Source organism: Lissotriton vulgaris, chromosome 12, assembly GCF_964263255.1.
Source record: "Lissotriton vulgaris chromosome 12, aLisVul1.2, whole genome shotgun sequence".
Classification (NCBI taxonomy): domain Eukaryota; kingdom Metazoa; phylum Chordata; class Amphibia; order Caudata; family Salamandridae; genus Lissotriton; species Lissotriton vulgaris.
In genome coordinates this window covers 273,915,598-273,935,341 of record NC_141700.1, presented here as the reverse complement: position 1 = coordinate 273,935,341, position 19,744 = coordinate 273,915,598, and the positions used below count along the sequence as shown (strand labels likewise).

Sequence of the window (19,744 nt, the reverse complement as noted above, 5' to 3'; positions counted from 1 at the left end):
CATAGGTAATAGGAACACAAGAATTGGCAAAGCCAATAGCTCTGCATGAAGGGCTGAGCTTTTGGCTTTACCAATGATAGTTTAATGAAGTTACCTGGCAAATAACCGCATAGCCTGTGGATGGAGTGTACATAAAATCATGCAATACCAGTGCAAAAAGTTTTGTATTTAAAAACATTTAGGACTCGTTTTGGGTTCCACCACTAGATGACAATATCACCCCCAATTTGAAACTAAAGAGTAGAAGAAGCAATCTCCATAAAAGTAACTGAATCATGCTAAAGTTAACTGTATCCATTTTGCATAGTTCATTGAAGTCTCCTGCTGGATCATCATGTCCAGCACACACTTTTTAAAATCTGTAGGGCCCTGGAGTCTTAGACACTCTGTGTTCTCTGTTAGTAAAGTAGTGATTTGAGCTTTTGCATTTTATGCATTAAGATGAGCTATAATGGCATGTACCTTTTCTTATCTTTTCTGATTCTGTGGTACTAATGTTTTCTTTGTTGTTTTCAACAGCATCTTTTTTCCTTTTGCTTCTGAAATGCCCCAGGCATCGGAGCACCGAAGTGTTCGAACAAGAGAGCCAGTGATTATTTCTACACAACCCAAGTCCTTAAGCCGTACCTCAAGTTTCCAGCGGACTGTAAGCCAGGAGCGACCAAGCTCTTCATATGTCCCATCCAGCTTAACAAATGTGATTTTTCAAACAAAGGTCCCACGCCCCTTGCCACCTAGGCCTATTCTGGTGGATGAACTTGGAAAACCTGATCGAGGGCGCTCTTCAAAACGAAATGATGTGTCCCGCAATTCTGCTGCCAAGCGAGGGCCATTGAAAGGAGACCACAGCATCACCAACCCTGGCTCTGCTCAGACAAATGGACTTTCAGCTGATGTCCTCCTCAGTCCAGCACCAAGTCGTGAATCTGATAGGAGGAAGAGCAGTCTTTCCCGGTCTAAATCCATCAGCCAAGGAGACTTGAGTGGCCTGAGGGAAAAGGAGCCCGAACTGAGCCATATTTTTAATAATTTTACTATAAAGGAGCGGAGTGCTTCTCCAAGTAGAAATCTGATTCCAGAGCCACTTGCCCTAAAAAGAAGCTCGTCATTGAAGAGGCTCAGCGCATTTTCTGGAATAGAGGGTAAAGCCAAGGCTAGTGCCAACAGTGTGCTATTAACTAGTCGAACTAATGGCTCTCCAAGGACGCAACCTGATCTGCCTGACCATGTTCAGTCCCCTCACACACTGTCCAGTAGTGCTACTGTGAGCAAGCACCCAGTGTCCAACAGCACCCCTCTAAACAAATCCTCAGCTACCAGCGCTCCACTGAGCAGGGCACCCCTGACTATCCCAGTTTTGAGCAAGACGCCGGTTTCCAGTGTTGACAGTATTGAGGAGAAGACAACCGTTTCCACTGTGAGTACACTTTTTGCATTCCACTCTTGTTCATTGTTATCTGCAAGGATAAATATGCTATTGGCGGCATTCCCCTATATAGAGATGAAAGAGATAATAAGCAGATTATTAGCTTTGCATCAAAGGATCGTCACTGATACTCCTAAAAGTAGAATATTCATAACTGCATAAGGGGAACCCGGAATAATTCTTTAAAAAAAGATATAGTCTCTGCATTATTTTGGAGTGAAAACTGTAATTTTCCAAATTGCCTAAAATTGGCAGATTTTTCCACTTTTTTTATTATTTCTCAATATTATATATTACTTCATTTAAATAAATCCCCAAACGATCTGATCAATCTTAGACCTCAGAATATCCAATAATGAGTCGGGGAGCATCATCTCTGGTTTCGATTTAAAAATATCATACATTGCTATTCATATTCATATAATATTTCGTAATGGAAACCATACTATTATAAAGCTGCTATTTTCTATGCACTTTATCACTTAGTTTGTGGTAGAAAACAGTATCCGTATAAAGCTGCTTCTAATTCTTTGAGGTTTGGGAAATGAGAGAATAAATTGACCTGTGGTCCTTTCGGTAGTGATTAAAAGAAGGAAGTCAAATCATAGTCCGTGTTTTTACCACATGAAATTAAAATGTTACATATCTATAGGCTGACCTAAGTTTCGCTGCATCCTATCTTATCCCTGGAATAACTCAAAAACGCTATATGTTGGTATCTATATGTACTTTTTAGCTCATTTTTATCGTCTTTTATTGCAACTGTTTAAAAAAAAATCTTGTACTATTTTTAAATTTAACTCTCAGTTTTAAATTATGACACAGAATTGTTGTATTCACCCATTATGCATTTTTAGATTGCTTCTATGGTTGAACTGAATAAAGCTGAAATCAAATTGAATTGAGTCGGGGAAAACATTCAGAATGCCAGGTCTGCATTAGATTTTCCCCAGCTCAGGAATTTGGGCTAGATATGCTCATTGTGGCATAGAAGATACATGCATAGACGTTCCAGTGGCAACAAAGCACAGGACGTTCTTAAAGTTCATGATGGGCTAATCTAATTGCGAATACAAAGTTCTCTCCTTCAGTCTGAAATCTGCTCCTCAGACTTTTATAAAGTGCTTGATTGCTGTGTAAGATAAGCAGTTTTCTGAAACAAATACATTTTGCATTAGGATCTGCATTCAAAAACCATTATGACAGGGGAGTCCTCCTACAGAACTGATGGTGCGGGTTTGTGAGTGGACAATAATGTCCTCATCACATCAGTGCTCTGGAGTTGCAAGTTGCTAGTAGACTATCTAGGTTTGAAGATTTTTTTTTGTTTTCTGTAGCAACAAACACAACCTCTGATCCAGGTAGATGACACAATACCTCAGCACCAGGTATGATGGCACCAGATCCTGGACTCTTTGGCTGAAAGTTCAAGCAATCTGGCACTGGCTCTTGGCAATAAAATCTATCCATGCAGACCGTGCATCTCCTGGACCAACAAAACTCTCAAGCAGGCTTCTTTAGCAGATATTTAGTAGAAAATAATAAATGAGGTATTGAAAACTGGAGGGCATTTTCCAGGATGGGGTGTCCTCAAGTAAGCTTATGCACTACATGGCAAAATGTCCAAACTTCTCCAGCATTTAGGAAATCTGAGCACATGGCAATGCCATTTTGAAACACTAGTCAGAGAATTTTCTTTGTGCTTTTTAGCCAATACCACCGATTCAATCTGTCCTTCTGAAAATTAGGTATAACGAAGTAAAGATTATTGCTATTGCCCCAGAGTGATCAGGACAGTGGAACTTTTTAGAGCTTCTTTGCCTGTCTTTTATGACATCACAAGAAGCTTCCTTGTAAACCACATCTACTATCCGGGGTGCAGGATTAGTTTAATCATTCCAGCGTGGTTTGCTCTTTCAATCATGCAATAAAGTCACTTGAATTTACCAAGAATGTGCATGGACATCCAGAATTAGGCAAAAAGTTCATCTACAGCATCATCAGATGCTTTCATAGGGAAAAGGATTATTTTTATGGTGCTTTCGTAAGACATGAACCAATGTCCTGCTGGCAGGATTTGATAAATCTTTACCAATTTGTCCCAGCCAAAATTGCAATTTGCCTCTCAAAAAGTACATTGGCTACCGTCATAGCATACAGGCACTTTTGTCATGTTTTTTTTCCGTACCTGAGAGTTCGGAGTTGTTTTTTCTTGATTGCATACATCATGCTGCAGTGTTTCCTTATATCATGTGCCATTTTTATATTATTGAGGAATGAAGAAACTTAGCCTGTTTGGGGTAGCTAATTTGAGCATGAGTTTGGAAATAATAGCTTTATCCTCCAAAATAATGCCTAGGCTATTGTTTTTGCAAAAGTGTTAGAGGGTTTCCTCAGGCAGGCTGGAATATTCTACTGTTATGGCTTCAATGAAGATTCCTACGATGAAGAACTAGGATTACAAGTAAGTAAAATGTCCTTCTCCAGCATTTTGTTGTCTGTGTTATTGTAATTGTATTTATATAGCGCTTAACACGCCTGACCAGGTGTTGTAGCACTTTTTGGCGAGTAGCACGCTACTCCAGAACCCAAAAGGATTAGTGGTGGGTTAGTATAGGGCATGGTACTCACAAACTTTCTCTCGGGGGCCACATTTACAGTGTGGTTTGTGTCCGAGGGCCGCACCGGTGGGGGCGGGGTCAATGGGGGAGGGGGCGGGGTTAGAGCAACAAACAAACTGTGACCATGAGGTTGATCACAGGTCCCTGCAGCGGACGCCTTCATCCACTGAGCCACCAGAACCGGCATACACATATATCTATCTCCTTCTCCCTCTCCCTCTTCCTCTCCCTCTCCTTCTCTCTCACTCTGATTGTCTCACTCCCTCTCTGTCTCTCTGTCTCTCTCTGCCTCCCTCTCTCTGTCTCCCTCTCTCTCCTTCCCTCTCCCTCCCTCTCTCTCCCTCCCTCTCTCTCCCTCCCGCTCTCTCCCTCCCGCTCTCTCCCTCCCGCTCTCTCCCTCCCTCTCTCTCCCTCCCGCTCTCTCCCTCCATCTCTCTCCCTCCCGCTCTCTCCCTCCCGCTCTCTCCCTCCATCTGTCGCCCTCCTCCCTCCATCTGTCGCCCTCCTCCCTCTGTCTGTCGCCCTCCTCCCTCTGTCTGTCGCCCTCTTCCCTCTGTCTGTCTCCCTCCTCCCTCTGTCTGTCTCCCTCCTCCCTCTGTCTGTCTCCCTCCTCCCTCTGTCTGTCTCCCTCCTCCCTCTGTCTGTCTCCCTCCTCCCTCTGTCTGTCTCCCTCCTCCCTCTGTCTGTCTCCCTCCTCCCTCTGTCTGTCTCCCTCCTCCCTCTGTCTGTCTCCCTCCTCCCTCTGTCTGTCTCCCTCCTCCCTCTGTCTGTCTCACTCCTCCCTCTGTCTTTCTCCCTCCTCCCTCTGTCTTTCTCCCTCCTCCCTCTGTCGCCCTCCTCCCTCTGTCGCCCTCCTCCCTCTGTCTGTCTCCCTCCTCCCTCTGTCTGTCTCCCTCCTCCCTCTGTCTCCCTCCCTCCTCCCTCTGTCTCCCTCCTCCCTCTGTCTGTCTCCCTCCCTCCTCTGTCTGTCTCCCTCCTCCCTCTGTCTCCCTCCCTCCTCCCTCTGTCTCCCTCCCTCCTCCCTCTGTCTCCCTCCTCCCTCTGTCTGTCTCCCTCCTCTGTCTGTCTCCCTCCCTCCTCTGTCTGTCTCCCTCCTCTGTCTGTCTCCCTCCTCTGTCTGTCGCCCTCCTCCTTCTGTCGCCCTCCTCCTTCTGTCGCCCTCCTCCTTCTGTCGCCCTCCTCCTTCTGTCGCCCTCCTCCTTCTGTCACCCTCCTCCCCCTGTCTGTCTCCCTCCCTATCTGTCTCCCTCCCTCTGTCTCCCTCCCTCTGTCTGTCACCCTTTGTCTCCGTCCCTCTCCCATTCTCTCTCTCCCTCCCTCTCCCATTCTGTGTCTGTTCCCTCTGTCTGTCTCCCTCTGTGACCCTATGTCTGTCTCCCTCTGTGACCCTATGTCTGTCTCCCTCTCCCTTCCTCTGTCTCCCCCTGACTCCCTCCCTTTCCCTTCCTCTGTCTCCCCCTGACTCCCTCCCTCTCCCTTCTTCTGTCTCCCCCTGACTCCCTCCCCCTGACTCCCTCCCCCTGACTCCCTCCCCCTGACTCCCTCCCCCTGACTCCCTCCCCCTGTCGCCCTCCCCCTGTCGCCCTCCCCCTGTCGCCCTCCCCCTGTCGCCCTCCCCCTGTCGCCCTCCCCCTGTCGCCCTCCCCCTGTCGCCCTCCCCCTTTCGCGCTCCCCTTTCGCCCTCCCTCTGTCGCCCTCCCTCTGTCTCATTCACTCGGTCTCATTTGTTCAGTCTCCCTCCTCCCTCTGTCTGTTCCCCTCCTCCCTCCCTCCGTCTCCCTCTGTCTCCTTCCCTCTTTGTCCCTCCCTCTTTCTGTCTCCCTCCCTCCCTCTGTCTCCCTCCCTCCCTCTGTCTCCCTCCCTCCCTCTGTCTCCCTCCCTCCCTCTGTCTCCCTCCCTCCCTCTGTCTGTCTCTCTCTGTCTCCCTCCTCCCTCTGTCTCCCTCCTCCCTCTGTCTCCCTCCCTCTGTCTGTATCCCTCCCTCTGTCTGTCTCCCTCCCTCCCTCCGTCTCCCTCCCTATCTCTGTCTGTCTCCCTCTCTCTGTCTGTCTGTCTCCCTCTCTCTGTCTGTCTGTCTCCCTCTCTCTGTCTGTCTGTCTCCCTCTCTCTGTCTGTCTCCCTCCCTCTTTCTGTCTCCCTCCCTCTGTCTGTCTCCCTCCCTCTGTCTGTCTCCCTCTCTCTGTCTGTCTCCTTCTCTCTGTCTGTCTCCCTCTCCCTTCCTCTGTCTCCCTCTCCCTTCCTCTGTCTCCCTCTGTCTCCCGCCCTCCCTCTGTCTCCCGCCTTCCCTCTGTCGCCCTCCCTCCCTCTGTCGCCCTCCCTCCCTCTGTCGCCCTCCCTCCCTCTTTCGCCCTCCCTCCTTCTGTCGCCCTCCCTCCTTCTGTCGCCCTCCCTCCTTCTGTCGCCCTCCCTCCCTCTGTCGCCCTCCCTCCCTCTGTCGTCCTCCCTATGTCGTCCTCCCTATGTCGTCCTCCCTATGTCGTCCTCCCTATGTCGTCCTCCCTCTGTCGCCCTCCCTCTGTCGCCCTCCCTCTGTCTCATTCTCTCGGTCTCATTTGTTCAGTCTCCCTCCTTCCTCTGTCTGTCTCCCTCCTCTCTGTCTCCCTCCCTCTTTCTCCCTCCTCTCTGTCTCCCTCCCTCTTTCTCCCTCCCTCTGTCTCCCTCCCTCTGTCTGTCTCCCTCCCTCTGTCTCTGTCTCTCTCTGTCTCCCTCTCTCTTTCTGTCTCCATCCCTCTCTCTGTCTGTCTCCCTCCCTCTCTCTGTCTCCCTCCCCCTCTCTGTCTGTCTGTCTCCCTCTCTCTGTCTGTCTGTCTCCCTCTCTCTGTCTGTCTGTCTCCCTCTCTCTGTCTGTCTCCCTCCCTCTTTCTGTCTCCCTCCCTCTGTCTGTCTCCCTCCCTCTGTCTGTCTCCCTCTCTCTGTCTGTCTCCTTCTCTCTGTCTGTCTCCCTCTCCCTTCCTCTGTCTCCCTCTCCCTTCCTCTGTCTCCCTCTGTCTCCCGCCCTCCCTCTGTCTCCCGCCTTCCCTCTGTCGCCCTCCCTCCCTCTGTCGCCCTCCCTCCCTCTGTCGCCCTCCCTCCCTCTTTCGCCCTCCCTCCCTCTTTCGCCCTCCCTCCTTCTGTCGCCCTCCCTCCTTCTGTCGCCCTCCCTCCTTCTGTCGCCCTCCCTCCCTCTGTCGCCCTCCCTCCCTCTGTCGTCCTCCCTATGTCGTCCTCCCTATGTCGTCCTCCCTATGTCGTCCTCCCTATGTCGTCCTCCCTATGTCGTCCTCCCTATGTCGTCCTCCCTCTGTCGTCCTCCCTCTGTCGCCCTCCCTCTGTCGCCCTCCCTCTGTCGCCCTCCCTCTGTCTCATTCTCTCGGTCTCATTTGTTCAGTCTCCCTCCTTCCTCTGTCTGTCTCCCTCCTCTCTGTCTCCCTCCCTCTTTCTCCCTCCTCTCTGTCTCCCTCCCTCTTTCTCCCTCCCTCTGTCTCCCTCCCTCTGTCTGTCTCCCTCCCTCTGTCTCTGTCTCTCTCTGTCTCCCTCTCTCTTTCTGTCTCCATCCCTCTCTCTGTCTGTCTCCCTCCCTCTCTCTGTCTCCCTCCCTCTCTCTGTCTGTCTCCCTCTCTCTGTCTGTCTCCCTCTCTCTATCTTCCTCTCTCTGTCTGTCTCCCTCTCTCTGTCTGTCTCCCTCTCTCTGTCTCCCTCCTCCCTCTGTCTCCATCTGTCTGTCTCCCTCCCTCTGTCACTCTCTCCTTCCCTCTGTCTCCCTCCTCTCTCTGTCTCCCTCTGTCTGTCTCCCTCCCTCTGTCTCCCTTCCTCTGCCTCCCTCTGTCTGTCACCCTCTGCCTCCCTCTATCTCCCTCCCTCTTTCCCCCTCCCGCTGTCTCCGTCCCTCTGTCTCCCTCCCTCTCCCTTTCTCTGTCTCCCTCTCCCTCCCTTTCTCTCCCTCTCTGTCTCCCTCCCTTTCCCTCCCTCCCCGTCCCTCTGTTTCCCTCCCTCTCCCTTTCTCGGTCTCCCTCTCCTTCCCTTTCCCTCCCTCCCTCTCCCTCTGTCTACCTCCTTTTCCCTCCCTCCCTCTGTCTCCCTCCCTCTCCCTTTCTTTGTCTCCCTCCCTCTCCCTTTCTTTGTCTCCCTCCCTTTCCCTCTCTCCCCCTCTGTCTCCTCCATCTCCCTTTCTCTGTCTCCCTCTCCCTCTCTTTCCCTCCATCGCTCTCCCTCTGTCTCCCTCTCCCTTCCTTTCCTTCCTTCCTTTCCCTCTGTATCCCTCCCTCTCCCTCTGTCTCTGTCTCCCTCTCCCTCGGTCTCCCTCTACCTCCCTTCCTCTCCCTCGATCTCCCTCCCTCAACCTCCCTCTGTAACACTGTCATCTCACCCTGCCTGTGTGTCAGCCCGGTCTGAGACAGCTTCCCGGGCACACACACTCTCAGTGGCACCCGAGCACTTCACAGGTCTTTAAAAGACCATTTGCATCTTAATGAGGCTTTGTTGTATTTCACCTCTTCTTAGGCCCCTGCAGCTCCTCTCTATCACTGGAATCGCTGAGACCCCACAGAGCAGCAGAGTCTCTCTGAGTCTGCGCTGCTACAACCAGCGGTGTTTGCGGACACTTTAGAAACAAACAAAAAAATACATATTCGATGTCTGCAAGGTCCGCGGGCCGCCAAGAAAGGCATGCCGGGCCGCGGGCCGTACTTTGAGTACCTGTGGTAAAGGGGAATAGGAGTTAATTTGAACGGTGGACATGTGAGTCTGTTAGTTGGATCAAATACAATAATGGAGAAATAGAAGAGGTAAAAATCTAGAAACTTTTATTTGGGAGATCATAGTAGTAAGATGAGGTTTGCAATGAGTAAAAAAGAGAGATGGAGGAGGGAAGAATCTCTACAAAGGTATTCAGGAGATCATAGTAGTAAAATGAGGTTTGGGATAAATCGAAAGAGGGATGCATGAGGGGAAAATGTAAAAAAAAAGTTGTTTGGAAGATCATAGGTGTAAAATGAGGTCTGGATTGAGCCTGGAAGGATAGCGGAGGGAAGAGTCTAGAAAGGGTTATTTTGAAGATCATAGTAGTAGAATGAGTTTCGGGATGAGCCAGAAAGTGGAGGTAGAGCGTCTATTGAAAGAGGTATAGGGTGAGACAGAGTAGTTCATTGGCAAGATAGTTTTTTTTTATTCTACAGTAGGAGTAAATTAATAAATATATAGATACATGACTACATAGAAAAGTGATGTTTTCTATCGAGTTAAATTGAACACATTTATTTTCAGTGATTGATAGCAGGAAAATTAAAAAGGAAAACTACTGTTAGGCCAATAATCATGATATTTGTGGAGCTACACTTGAGTAATAATAACATTGCATCTCCAAAGTTGGGATGCTGGAGGGCTTTATTTTTATCAAAATATATTTTTACCTCCTTCAGAAAGACACTTTTTTTCCAACCCTTGCATTATTGCTTTTTAAAGTACCTCCTGTGCCAAAGTGTGGGTAGAGGTACGGGGTGGGAGTGTATGCGCCACTTTTGCCATCATCCCATTGCATCCAAAATTTTTGCTTATGAATGTTAGGTGCCTATCCATTGAATTTGAGCGAATTTAGTTGGGTTGCTGATGAGGCTGATGGGTAGGCGATGAAGCTAACTACCATTCTTAATAAATCTGAGAGGGAAGTCCAGCAAATAAGGATTTCAGTCATCCTGTGCACCATCACCCACCCTTATTGACTAATTATCACAGGAGAAAGCTTCTGCTAATAGAGATTGTATTGGAACCTAGAGAGTAGAATCAATTTCCTATAAAAGGAAGCTTCCATTAATGCTTTGTCAGTTTTGCAATACTTTAATGAGAAAAAAAGTGAGGCATTCATTAATATCAGCCACTGTTAGTTACTCTGGCTACCATTCCAGTCTGTCAGTTTTTGATTTTTGCTCTATGCAAATCAGCTTGTTCCTGCTCCTAGAGAAATGCCGGCTGGCTCTCAAGGTGGGAACACCCACAACCCCTGACAAGTTTTGGCCTTTTTGAGATTCATCAGTGAGGTGCAACTTGCATCCAGTGGAACTGCGAGCTCAGGATCCATGTCTGAGGATATTAAACAGTTATGCCTCCTATTGGAGGAGGATTAAGAATTATTTGCTTAAGGTTGCTCCACGTCTGTAGTGGCTGTGTGGGGGGAAATGGACTGGAATTTGGGCCAAGCAATTGCAGGGGGCAGAGATTTTTGGAAGAATAAACATTTTTCTAGCTGAGGAGACAAAGAATTTTCTATTCATATAAGGACACAATGATGAGAATTACACTTCTCTTCCTCTACTTAAACCACCTCAACAGCAAGAAAAAACACTATACAAAAAAATAACTTGCGATTGCAGTCTTTATTGTAGTCCGCTCAGTTATCCATTAGGGTTACTTACCCCGTCTTAGTCTTGTTTTTGTTCAATCCTGCAGTAAAAAAAAACATATGTATGACCTACTCTATGTAAAGTCAAACATCCATAACTTATCAAAAAACTGGAGGTAAAGTAGTCCTCTTGAAACTTTATATAACATAATTCATTTAATGGCAGTTTTGATTAAAACACATACCTTCTAGTAAAGCAAAACAAAAAAGGTGGTAAAGTCCTCTGCTCGTGCCCTTAATGGAACTGAAAATTCTTAGTTGCATAAGCAAAAATGTTATTTATTTATTGTAATTCTGTGAGACGAAGAGAGGTTCGGACTCTGCTTGAACTAAGCTGTCAAATAACCATTGAAGCTACTTCTATGTTAGGTTCAAAATAAAATATTTTAAAAGTAGAATCAGAACGCCAGTGTGCAGCTTTCGCTTTCATTATATCTTCAAACCTATTACCCAACACAAAAGATTTGCCCCCTTAAAATGCACACTAACCAATCTTACATCAATGACTACTTTTTTCCTAAGACATTTTTCCACCTGACAGTGTAACTCCCTTGAGGCACTTGCAGACCAATGGCTGTACCCAAACTGGCTCATTAGATAATGGTAGGTGGCCTGCTGAAATGGACGACCTACACACATTCACATTTCGGTCTCATTTAGACCCCACATACCCATTAACACCTGGAAGATCTGTAATTTTAGCCTTAAGTGTCTGGCACCTGTTTCAGGTGTAGACAGTTCTGATGGCACTTTAGTTTTACTTGGGAGATAGTTTTCATTCACTGGCACTCAGTGTTAGAGGCAACAACGTATGACCTTGTGTCTCCAAATTTGTTGCTGTATTGGACAGCTGAAAAATTGTCCAACGTCAAGAGGATGCAGCAATTAATCTTCTGTGATGGCAGACATTTGATGGTGAATGAGCTGGTCAATAGTTCTATGAATTTGATGTGCTATTCTAGCTCTTCACAGAACCAACATCCTACTTCTGAAGGGAAGCCACACTTGGCGCCCCGTCTGCTGACATCTGATTCGATGACCATATCTGGTTGGGATTAAAAGATGGCTTTGTCATTCCAGGCCTCCATGTGGTTCAGCCACTGGCGCAGCTCTCATTTGACTTTTTCCAAGAGGGCCATTGCACTTGCAAAGGTGTTGAATTTTCAGCCTCTGAAGGGCCCTGTACTTGACAGGGCCCAAGGTGGTCTCTTGGATCCATTGTATTAGTAGGCTCATGAACTGAGATAACTGTCATAGTGGCTTCTGGTCCTTGAGTAGGACAGCTGTCTGTTCCTTCTTGATGGATTTTATTTCTGCCATCAGAAGTTGAAGCCAGGCTTAACATATATTCACTGCTTAATACAACACCAGCAAACTTGTGCATTTTCCACCTCATGAGAAACAAGACCCTCTATCGAGATAGGGTAAAAGTAGATTTTTTATTGTTGCAGGTAATCCAACAGCATGGCGTAGCATGAGGTGTTTAGACCCTGCTCATATGCACATTGCGAGGAGCCGTTACTTCTTCACAATTAATGTAATATAGTTATGAGAGACTAGCGAGCAGGCACTTATCTTGAGATTTAGAGCAGCAAAGAAAGAGTCAAGATTTTGTTAGCTCCGTTTGGAATCATTTGGAGGTGTAAGTTCGGATTGATTATATTGATTATTTTTTTTCTATGTTTCTTGGAAGTTGATTTTGGTTTCGTATAGCTTCTTGCTGCTGTGGAGTTCTAAGTAAAGCAATAAAATCATAATCTAGGCCTCTGGCCCTTCTAAGAATTCTTTCTATTGCCTCTTGTTTTAATTTCATCACTACTTTTGCTGATAGGCAACACTGAATGGAGAATGCCAGCATTGGAAACAATTCTTCTAAGGTTTCTGTAGCTCATTCGCCAATAAGGATAGTGAAAGGTGAATTTGCCAACATAAGATTGTTACGTGATTACATACTCAAAATAAATGCGATATGTGACATGACTGTGTGCATCACCCACTCTTTGTTTTTATAGGTTCACACAATACAATTACTTAGACAATTCTGGAAAGTCAGCGGATGTATGAGAAATATACAAAACATGACTCAACTGTACTCTACTCTATATTATGTCAGGAATTAAGTGTAACATTACCTCGCCTTTTAGGGACAAACATCTTACTCTTAAAGAGTATTCAGGCTAGTTTAAAGCAGCGCATCACTAGAGGGCTGCCCCCACATTGTTCCTCCTGAAGACAAAAACAGAACTGGATCAGCCTCATAAACTTTGTTGATTAGGCAAGTGATTATAATCTGTGCAAGACTGAAGCTAATTTGCAAGAAATATAGCAAAAGGTTGCAAGTTGGCTTGCTATTTTAAACCAAATATTTCCATTTTAGTAACTGTTTCTACTTGAATATTAGATCAATTACAGTTTTCAAGCAACATGGGACAACTTTATTTTCTACGCAGTTTATCCCTCGCAGGTTGAGGACTTCTATAACCCATGTTTAAGCAAATGCAAGATTCTTCAGTTCATGAGTCTCTTTGGGGAACTCACACACAGTTAACATTTGTTGCTTAGGAACCCAAAGCAACTTGCCTGGAGCCTCTGGAGTGCAGGAGACCTCTCTCCCAAGACACATGCTTCATGTTCCCGGGATATTTTTCAACAAAAGATTGTGTCTTTTTGTAACTAAGAAACGGTGCAGATGGCCAGTGTTTTTAATTTGCTTCAGTTCAATGTTTCCCGTGGTTCATATCTAAGAGTCCTGTCTGTGGCTATGTGTGTAAGCCAAGTGCTTTGTTTTGGGGAGTGGACGATTCCTAAAATTTCAGCTACCCTTTTATTTTCAGGAGAATTTTATTGAGCAATTATTTTTATAAACAAACTATGAGAAAAGGACAATCGGAGAATACAAGGGTCCAGTTTAAAATATACAGTTCAAATGCATAGAGTCCTGGAGGGTTGTTCGAGACCTGAGGGTCTAGATTACAGAACAAAATCCAGATAACAGATGATGAATAAGAGGATAACAACATATGGAGATTCGATAAACCCAAGATGTTCAATATGGTGAAAAAATAAGTGATAGAAGTAAATTAAAATGACTAAGAAGAAAGGGGAAAAGGAGGGGCACTAGTAGGTATAGAGACAAAACACATGTATAATTGTGTAAAGTCCAAGGAAATCTTAGCGTGTATAAGTGCAGGTGCATTCCAGCTCGTATTCTCCACTCAGTCCAAGGGTTCAGCCCAGGGTTTTGAAAGGTGATGGGAATAGTTTTAAATATCTCTCATATTTGTACCCAAGCGATAGAGGACAGGTGTATAAGAGTATCGGGTGGACAATTGAGAATCAATAGACAATAGAGAATCGCAGCTACCCTTTCTAATGTGGATATTCAGTGCTTGTGCTTTTAATGGGCATACATATGGCAGTGTTCAATGCTCTGCCTCACCCCTCCAGGGAAGAGGAGAGACTCAATCACTTGGATTCCAAGAGAGTGCTGAGCTTTTACATACATCATACCAAAGAACACAGGGTGGACAATCAGCTCCTTGTCGGGGTCTTTGTAGCAAAGAAAAGGTAAGACTGTGCATAAGAGAACCACCTCCTTCTGGATTGTGCTCTGCATGAAGATCTGCTAAGCACAGGCTAACGAGTAGCCTCTGGAAGTGTTGCGTGCTCATTCCACCATGGCCAAAGCTGCAACTACTGCGTTAGGATGCTGATTTCCTGTCCTGGACATTTTCCAGGCGGCAAATGTCTGTTCTATTCACAATTCACTATTGTCTAACAATCAGGTTTGCCAAGAAGAGCATTTTGCTCATTCGGTCGTGCAGGACTTCCTGGTTTGAGTCCATCTACAGTCCCATTTCCAAATGAGTACTGCTTTATCTGTTCAAAAGTGAGGAGTCTGCAGTTAGAAGTCTCTATCAGAAGAACAAGTTACTTACCTTCTGTGACGCCCTTTTTAGTTGAGACCCTACCTAGCTGCAGATTCCTCTCCGATCCTCCACTGAACAGACCCTATCCATTAACAGGATCCCAAGTCTAGGAATCTGCACACTGGTCAGACCAACTTGCATTTGGGGGCATATGCACACTCTTGAAAGCAACTGATGTCAATGTACAGGAGTGGTACTGCATATTTACATGGTTACATAGTACATGCATAGGTTCTGCATGTCATTTCCAGAGTGGAACGGCATCAGTGGTACCGCTGCAAAGTTTCTAGATTCAGGCCGATGCCGGGAGATTATTCAAAAGTTAGGGAATCTGTGGTTAGATAGTCTGTTTCAAAAAGTGCATTACTAAAGGTAAGTAAATTGTTTATTAATTTATTTAAAAAATATATCTACTTGCCTTCAGTGATGCAAAGTAAAATACTGCAAATTGAAAAGCACTCCTGATCTAAAGACTTCCAATGTAATAACCGCAGTGTAATCACTTCTACTGTAATTGTCTACGAAGTAACAATGGACATTCATCTTTGGCAGTGATAGTCAAAGTACGGCCCGAGGGCCACATGCAGCCCTCCTGATCTTTACAAGCAGTCTCCTGGTTTCCAGCCGAACTAGACTGCTGCATACACGACTCAGCGCTAACCTCAAAAAGATGTTCAATAAACCAGACTTTATTGAAAGGATAATTGAAGTTGAATAAAGGAAGTAGGTAGGGTGTCCTACACCACTTGACTTTAAGAACACCATCATTTTTTAACACATCTTGTAGCAAACACTAAAACATATGACAGTCTCTTCGCTTACCCTACACCCTCCTTACCGCCAATCCCCCTCGAACCCCACTCGCCGGACAGCCACCCCGCTGGCGGCATTGTGGCCCTTGGTCACATCATGGAACAAACTTTTTGGCCCCTGGGAAAATGTTTGCGATTACATATGATCTAGGGTGAAGTATCACACTACTTTCAAATATCACTAGCAGCTACTGTTGCCATCAAGTACATCTGGCTTCCATGACATGCGGTCAGTAGCCACACTGTTAACTCTTCCACTCCCCCCCTTCCTCCCACAAAGCTCAATTCTGTGAGTTACTGCACTTCTTTTTTTTTCTCCTTTAACTCTCTTCCTGGTAATCTGTGATGATGAGTACCGGCCATTTAAAACACTGTGCCTGAGTCCTAAACCAGACTTTTTTGTGAGGAATGGAACCTTGCTCCTCCTTAGACTTTCCTTAAGGGGTTTCTTTACTGGGCTAAGGTGTTCAAGTGAAGGAGAACAAAGAATTTCTGTTAGTGTCTATTGGGAAATCCTGGAATCCTCCCTTCCACTTTCACAGCAATGGCTGATTGAAACATGCCTTCCTTCCCTACTTGCTCGTACTTTCTTCACAGCTTGTCCCCTAAATGGCACCCACTCACAGTATTCAATGCTGCAACCTCTAAATCTGGCTGCTGATCTTTTGTTGCTATCCTGTGCCAAACAGTTGTTGCCTCCCCTTGCCACTGGTGGCTCTCCCAGCCGTCTAGGTGTTAAAGGTCATGCTGGAGCAGAACAAAAGTGATGCTATTCTCAGTCCGCAGTACCATCAATTTTACCAGGTTTATTTTTTGGGGGCGGGGGTATTTTTAGATCTAAGAGGTTTAGTAGGCCATTTATTCTCCCCAGTACATTACATACTGTATTTTAGCTGTCTTGCTCAACTCTGTTTTTGTTGTCCATATGTCTATGAATTCTTTTTTCATTTGCCTGCAAGGCTCAGCATTTTTTGTTATTGAACGGGACTCCTAATTTGATGATGGATTGTAATATTTGATATGTTTTTTTAATTTATATGTCGTGTCTGTAAATCCCAACATGCAAAGTGTTACTGGATAATACAACAGGTTTGCCAAAGGAGTCAAGCATTTTACAAGGTCAATGTAATGCTGTGATTTATTTTAAAACATTGTATTAAGTTGTTCCCAATAGAGTAACTACTTGTATAGTGCTATGATGGTGCTTTAAAAAGCATGCATTTATTGCCAATATTATTAAACAGTTCCTATCTGCACCCATTGTGCCTTTGACTGTCATTGAAATCTTAGTAAGTAAAGGACAGTGATTATGTGGAGCTAGGTAGTGCACAGAGCACCGTTGTCCTGTCAGAGTATGTATTCGAATTTGGAATAGGTAGCAGGGAAAGCTGACTGGAGCCAAGATACCTCCCTGATGCCTGCCTTACTTCAGAGGAATGTGCCCTATGTCCTGTAGAAAAGACCTGTGGCCCGAAGACGAGACCCTGGTTAAGTGACCTAAACATGAGGCAGGTGATCTGAACAGGGAGAGCTGAGAGGGCCTCTAGATCACAGTGACAGACCCACTGGAAGAGTTTGCAGGTAAGGAGTCCTCTAACCACGGTACCTTAGGACATCCTGGTGCTTTGGCTGTACGATCAAAGGGTTGTGGACTTGTCCTTGCTGTATGTCTGACACACCTGCATTACTTCAACCCTCCAAATGATTTTGGACCCCTTTCTTCCCTCTCGCTGCTCAAACACAATTGCAACAGTATTCTGTAGTTCCCACTAATCTGTACGATGTGCGTGTTTGTGGACAACATAAACATTGGGTTAGGTACCTAGACTGATTCCAAGCATGCCCATATTGTACTCTGGCATAGAGACCCGCTAGCTCACGTTGTCACCATAAGCCTCCCTAACCCAAACAAGGGACAAATGGTTTCTGGCATTCACTGAATATGACCACCCTAACCCCTCAGAGATCGAGGTCACAGATCAGAAACTTTTTGCTCAGTCACTCGTGCACTCTTACTCTCACAGAAATATACTGAGAATACACAGTGGGACATTTTCTATATATTTATTGAACAAATGTTCTTCTCGTATAGAATACATGTGCTGTGAATCAGTAGCAGATGAAAGTAATTACAAGCACCAAAAGAGTTAATAGCAGATACAGTTTCTCCATGGTGCTAAGACAGTGTATATATGTAGGCATGTAATACAAGGTAGTAATCAAAGGCATACTCCTACTATGCAATCCCTACGCTGTGTATGTCTAGAGTGTGTGTAGGTTTAGAGTCAAGAATCCCCCCACTGAATGATCCAACCCCATTACCTGGCAGAAAAGAATGTAGTACTCCCTCTTGGTCACAAATGGGACACCCCTCACGGAGCTGTCAAGCAGCTGCTACGGAAGGCCTCAGCATGCAGGACCTTTCAATCTCAACAGAAGTGTTTCCTCTGCCGGCCCCTGGAAATGCTTCTTTATTTATAATAAATAGCATCCTTGCGATCTACACAGAGATTAGACTTGTTTTGGATATGTAGATAGCCCTGTCGCCCTGTGAAGATGGAACAACATTTTTACGTCATGCGCAGAGGTCTTGTACTTGGTGTTTGAGGCATCATTATAATGTTGCGTGAAGCCAGGTGTATAAGCAAATCAGTTTCAGAGAAGCAAATCCAACATTGTCACACACTCGAATTTGTGCAAAGGTCACAGCAATAATTTGTTTGTGCAGAGAAGAGGAGAATGTAAGAAAATGTGCTGCTTTGTTACATGGGCCTTACTCAGGCACACAGTGCTGCAAAGCTCACTAGAAAACACTATATTAACCACCTGTATCTGAAAGAGACACGTTAGTGATAGATTCCTTACCTTAGAATATCCCCAGGCGTCAGACTGGATCCGGAAACTTTAGCGTAGCAGTACCCTTGCGCGTCGGTAGGTGTCGTCTGCGGCTCCGCGTCCGTCGTCGGCGTCGTGGGCGCCGTGATGGCGTCATCAGAGTACTTAGACGCCACCTCCGCATGCTGACGTCAGTTCTTCTTTTTTCCGTGCCAGCAAGCGCAGATCTGGAAAAAGCAGTAACCCTTAGTCAATTTTTGACTAACTTTTTGGATCTCTTTTGATCATTTCTCGAAGTCTTACGACTCCGATCGGTGCCATAGGGATGCCTGGTTTCAAGCACTGCGAGGATTGCGACCGCACGATGTCGGTCACGGATCCTCACCACCTGTGCCTAACTTGTCTAGGCGTCGACCACGACGACAAGGCCTGCTCCGACTGCTGGGCCCTCTCTTCGAAAGCCAGGCGGGAGTGGTCCCGCAGACGACTCGAACTCCGGCAGTCGGCCCCGCGCCGTGAGAGGTCCCGGTCCCACAGGAGGTCGAGGGACAGGTCTCGGGCTCGGAGCCACCACTGTTCCGAGAGTCGACACTACTCCTCTGGTTCAAAGTCGTCGTCGGGTAAGAAGCACAAGAAGTCGAAGAGGCGTCATCGCTCTTCTGACTCCCCCCCCGACGCTCGCGCGATGCGGCGGGGGGTTCAGGTGATACCGCCCACGCGGCTCCTTCGGAGTCACGGGCGTCCCGTCCTGCTCCACACCCTCCGGTCCCTGGGCGAGACGCGACGCCGGAGGAGATCGAGCGCTTCCTCATGGCCATGAGGTCCCTCTCTCCTTCGACGGGCTCCGCGGCGCCTTCGGGCCCAGCGGACCCATCTGGGGCCCCTATCGGGTTGGGGGCTTCGGCCGCGGCGCCGCAGGCCCCACAGTCCCGACACCGCCGGCGCCTTCGGGCCCGGCGCCGCAGGGTCAAGCAGTCCGACACCGCCGGCTCCTTCGGGCCCGGTGCCGCGGGACCCCACTGGACCTTCTTCGGGATCAGGATCGTCGACTGTGGACCTTACGACCCCCTCGGCGTCGTTCCGTCAGGTGTCGCCTCCGGCGCCGTCCTCGGGTGGCGCCGCCCCCGATGCCTCCTTCGCTCCGGTTCCGACGTCTGAACGGCGCCGCTTTTGACGGCGTTTGGAGATTTTCACTTCTATGAACAGGCCCCATTGATTGAAAACCCTGAGTATCATGAGATGGGTGATGAGGAGGATTGGGAGGGGTCTGAGGACCCTCTGACCCGAGAGTGGCAGCCTCGAGAGGACTGGACAGGGGAACTTGGGGATGCCAGTGGCCTGGACACCTCTCCAGACACTGGCTTTGTCTCCCCTCCTACCGTGGCTTCGGAGGAGGGGGCAACCTATAGTGTGGTGTTGATGAGGGCTGCCAAGGCCTTAGGCCTTGAGCTCCCCGTCGCGGCCGTGAGGACTAACCTCCTCACTGAGGTCCTTAAACCGCAGTCAAGCTCGGCCGAGCCTCTGCTGCCCTTTAATGAGGCCTTGACCGACGTTCTTTTGGGCACTTGGTCCAGGCCCGCTACGGGTTCGCCCGTAGATAGGAACGTGGCCAGACGCCACCGCCCGGCCCCGGCGACCCATGTTTCTGTAGTAGGGGATCTCTGTGTATAGTCATAATCTAGTGAATAGTCCCGCCCATGTGCGTGGACCCCGGCAATCAAAAATAATCTCTTAAGTTGTCAAAATAA

General features: G+C 47.1%; 1 protein-coding gene across 2 annotated transcripts in view; it reads left to right on the top strand.

Moving 5' to 3' along the window:
- Nucleotides 1-19,744, top strand: part of USP21 (ubiquitin specific peptidase 21) — a 558,274-nt gene that overhangs the window by 45,576 nt on the left and 492,954 nt on the right. For both annotated transcript variants that reach the window (XM_086945031.1, XM_086945032.1), the window contains exon 4: nt 520-1,417. In XM_086945031.1, the coding sequence (XP_086801157.1) occupies nt 520-1,417 (898 nt within the window). The remainder of the gene's footprint in view (nt 1-519; nt 1,418-19,744) is intronic.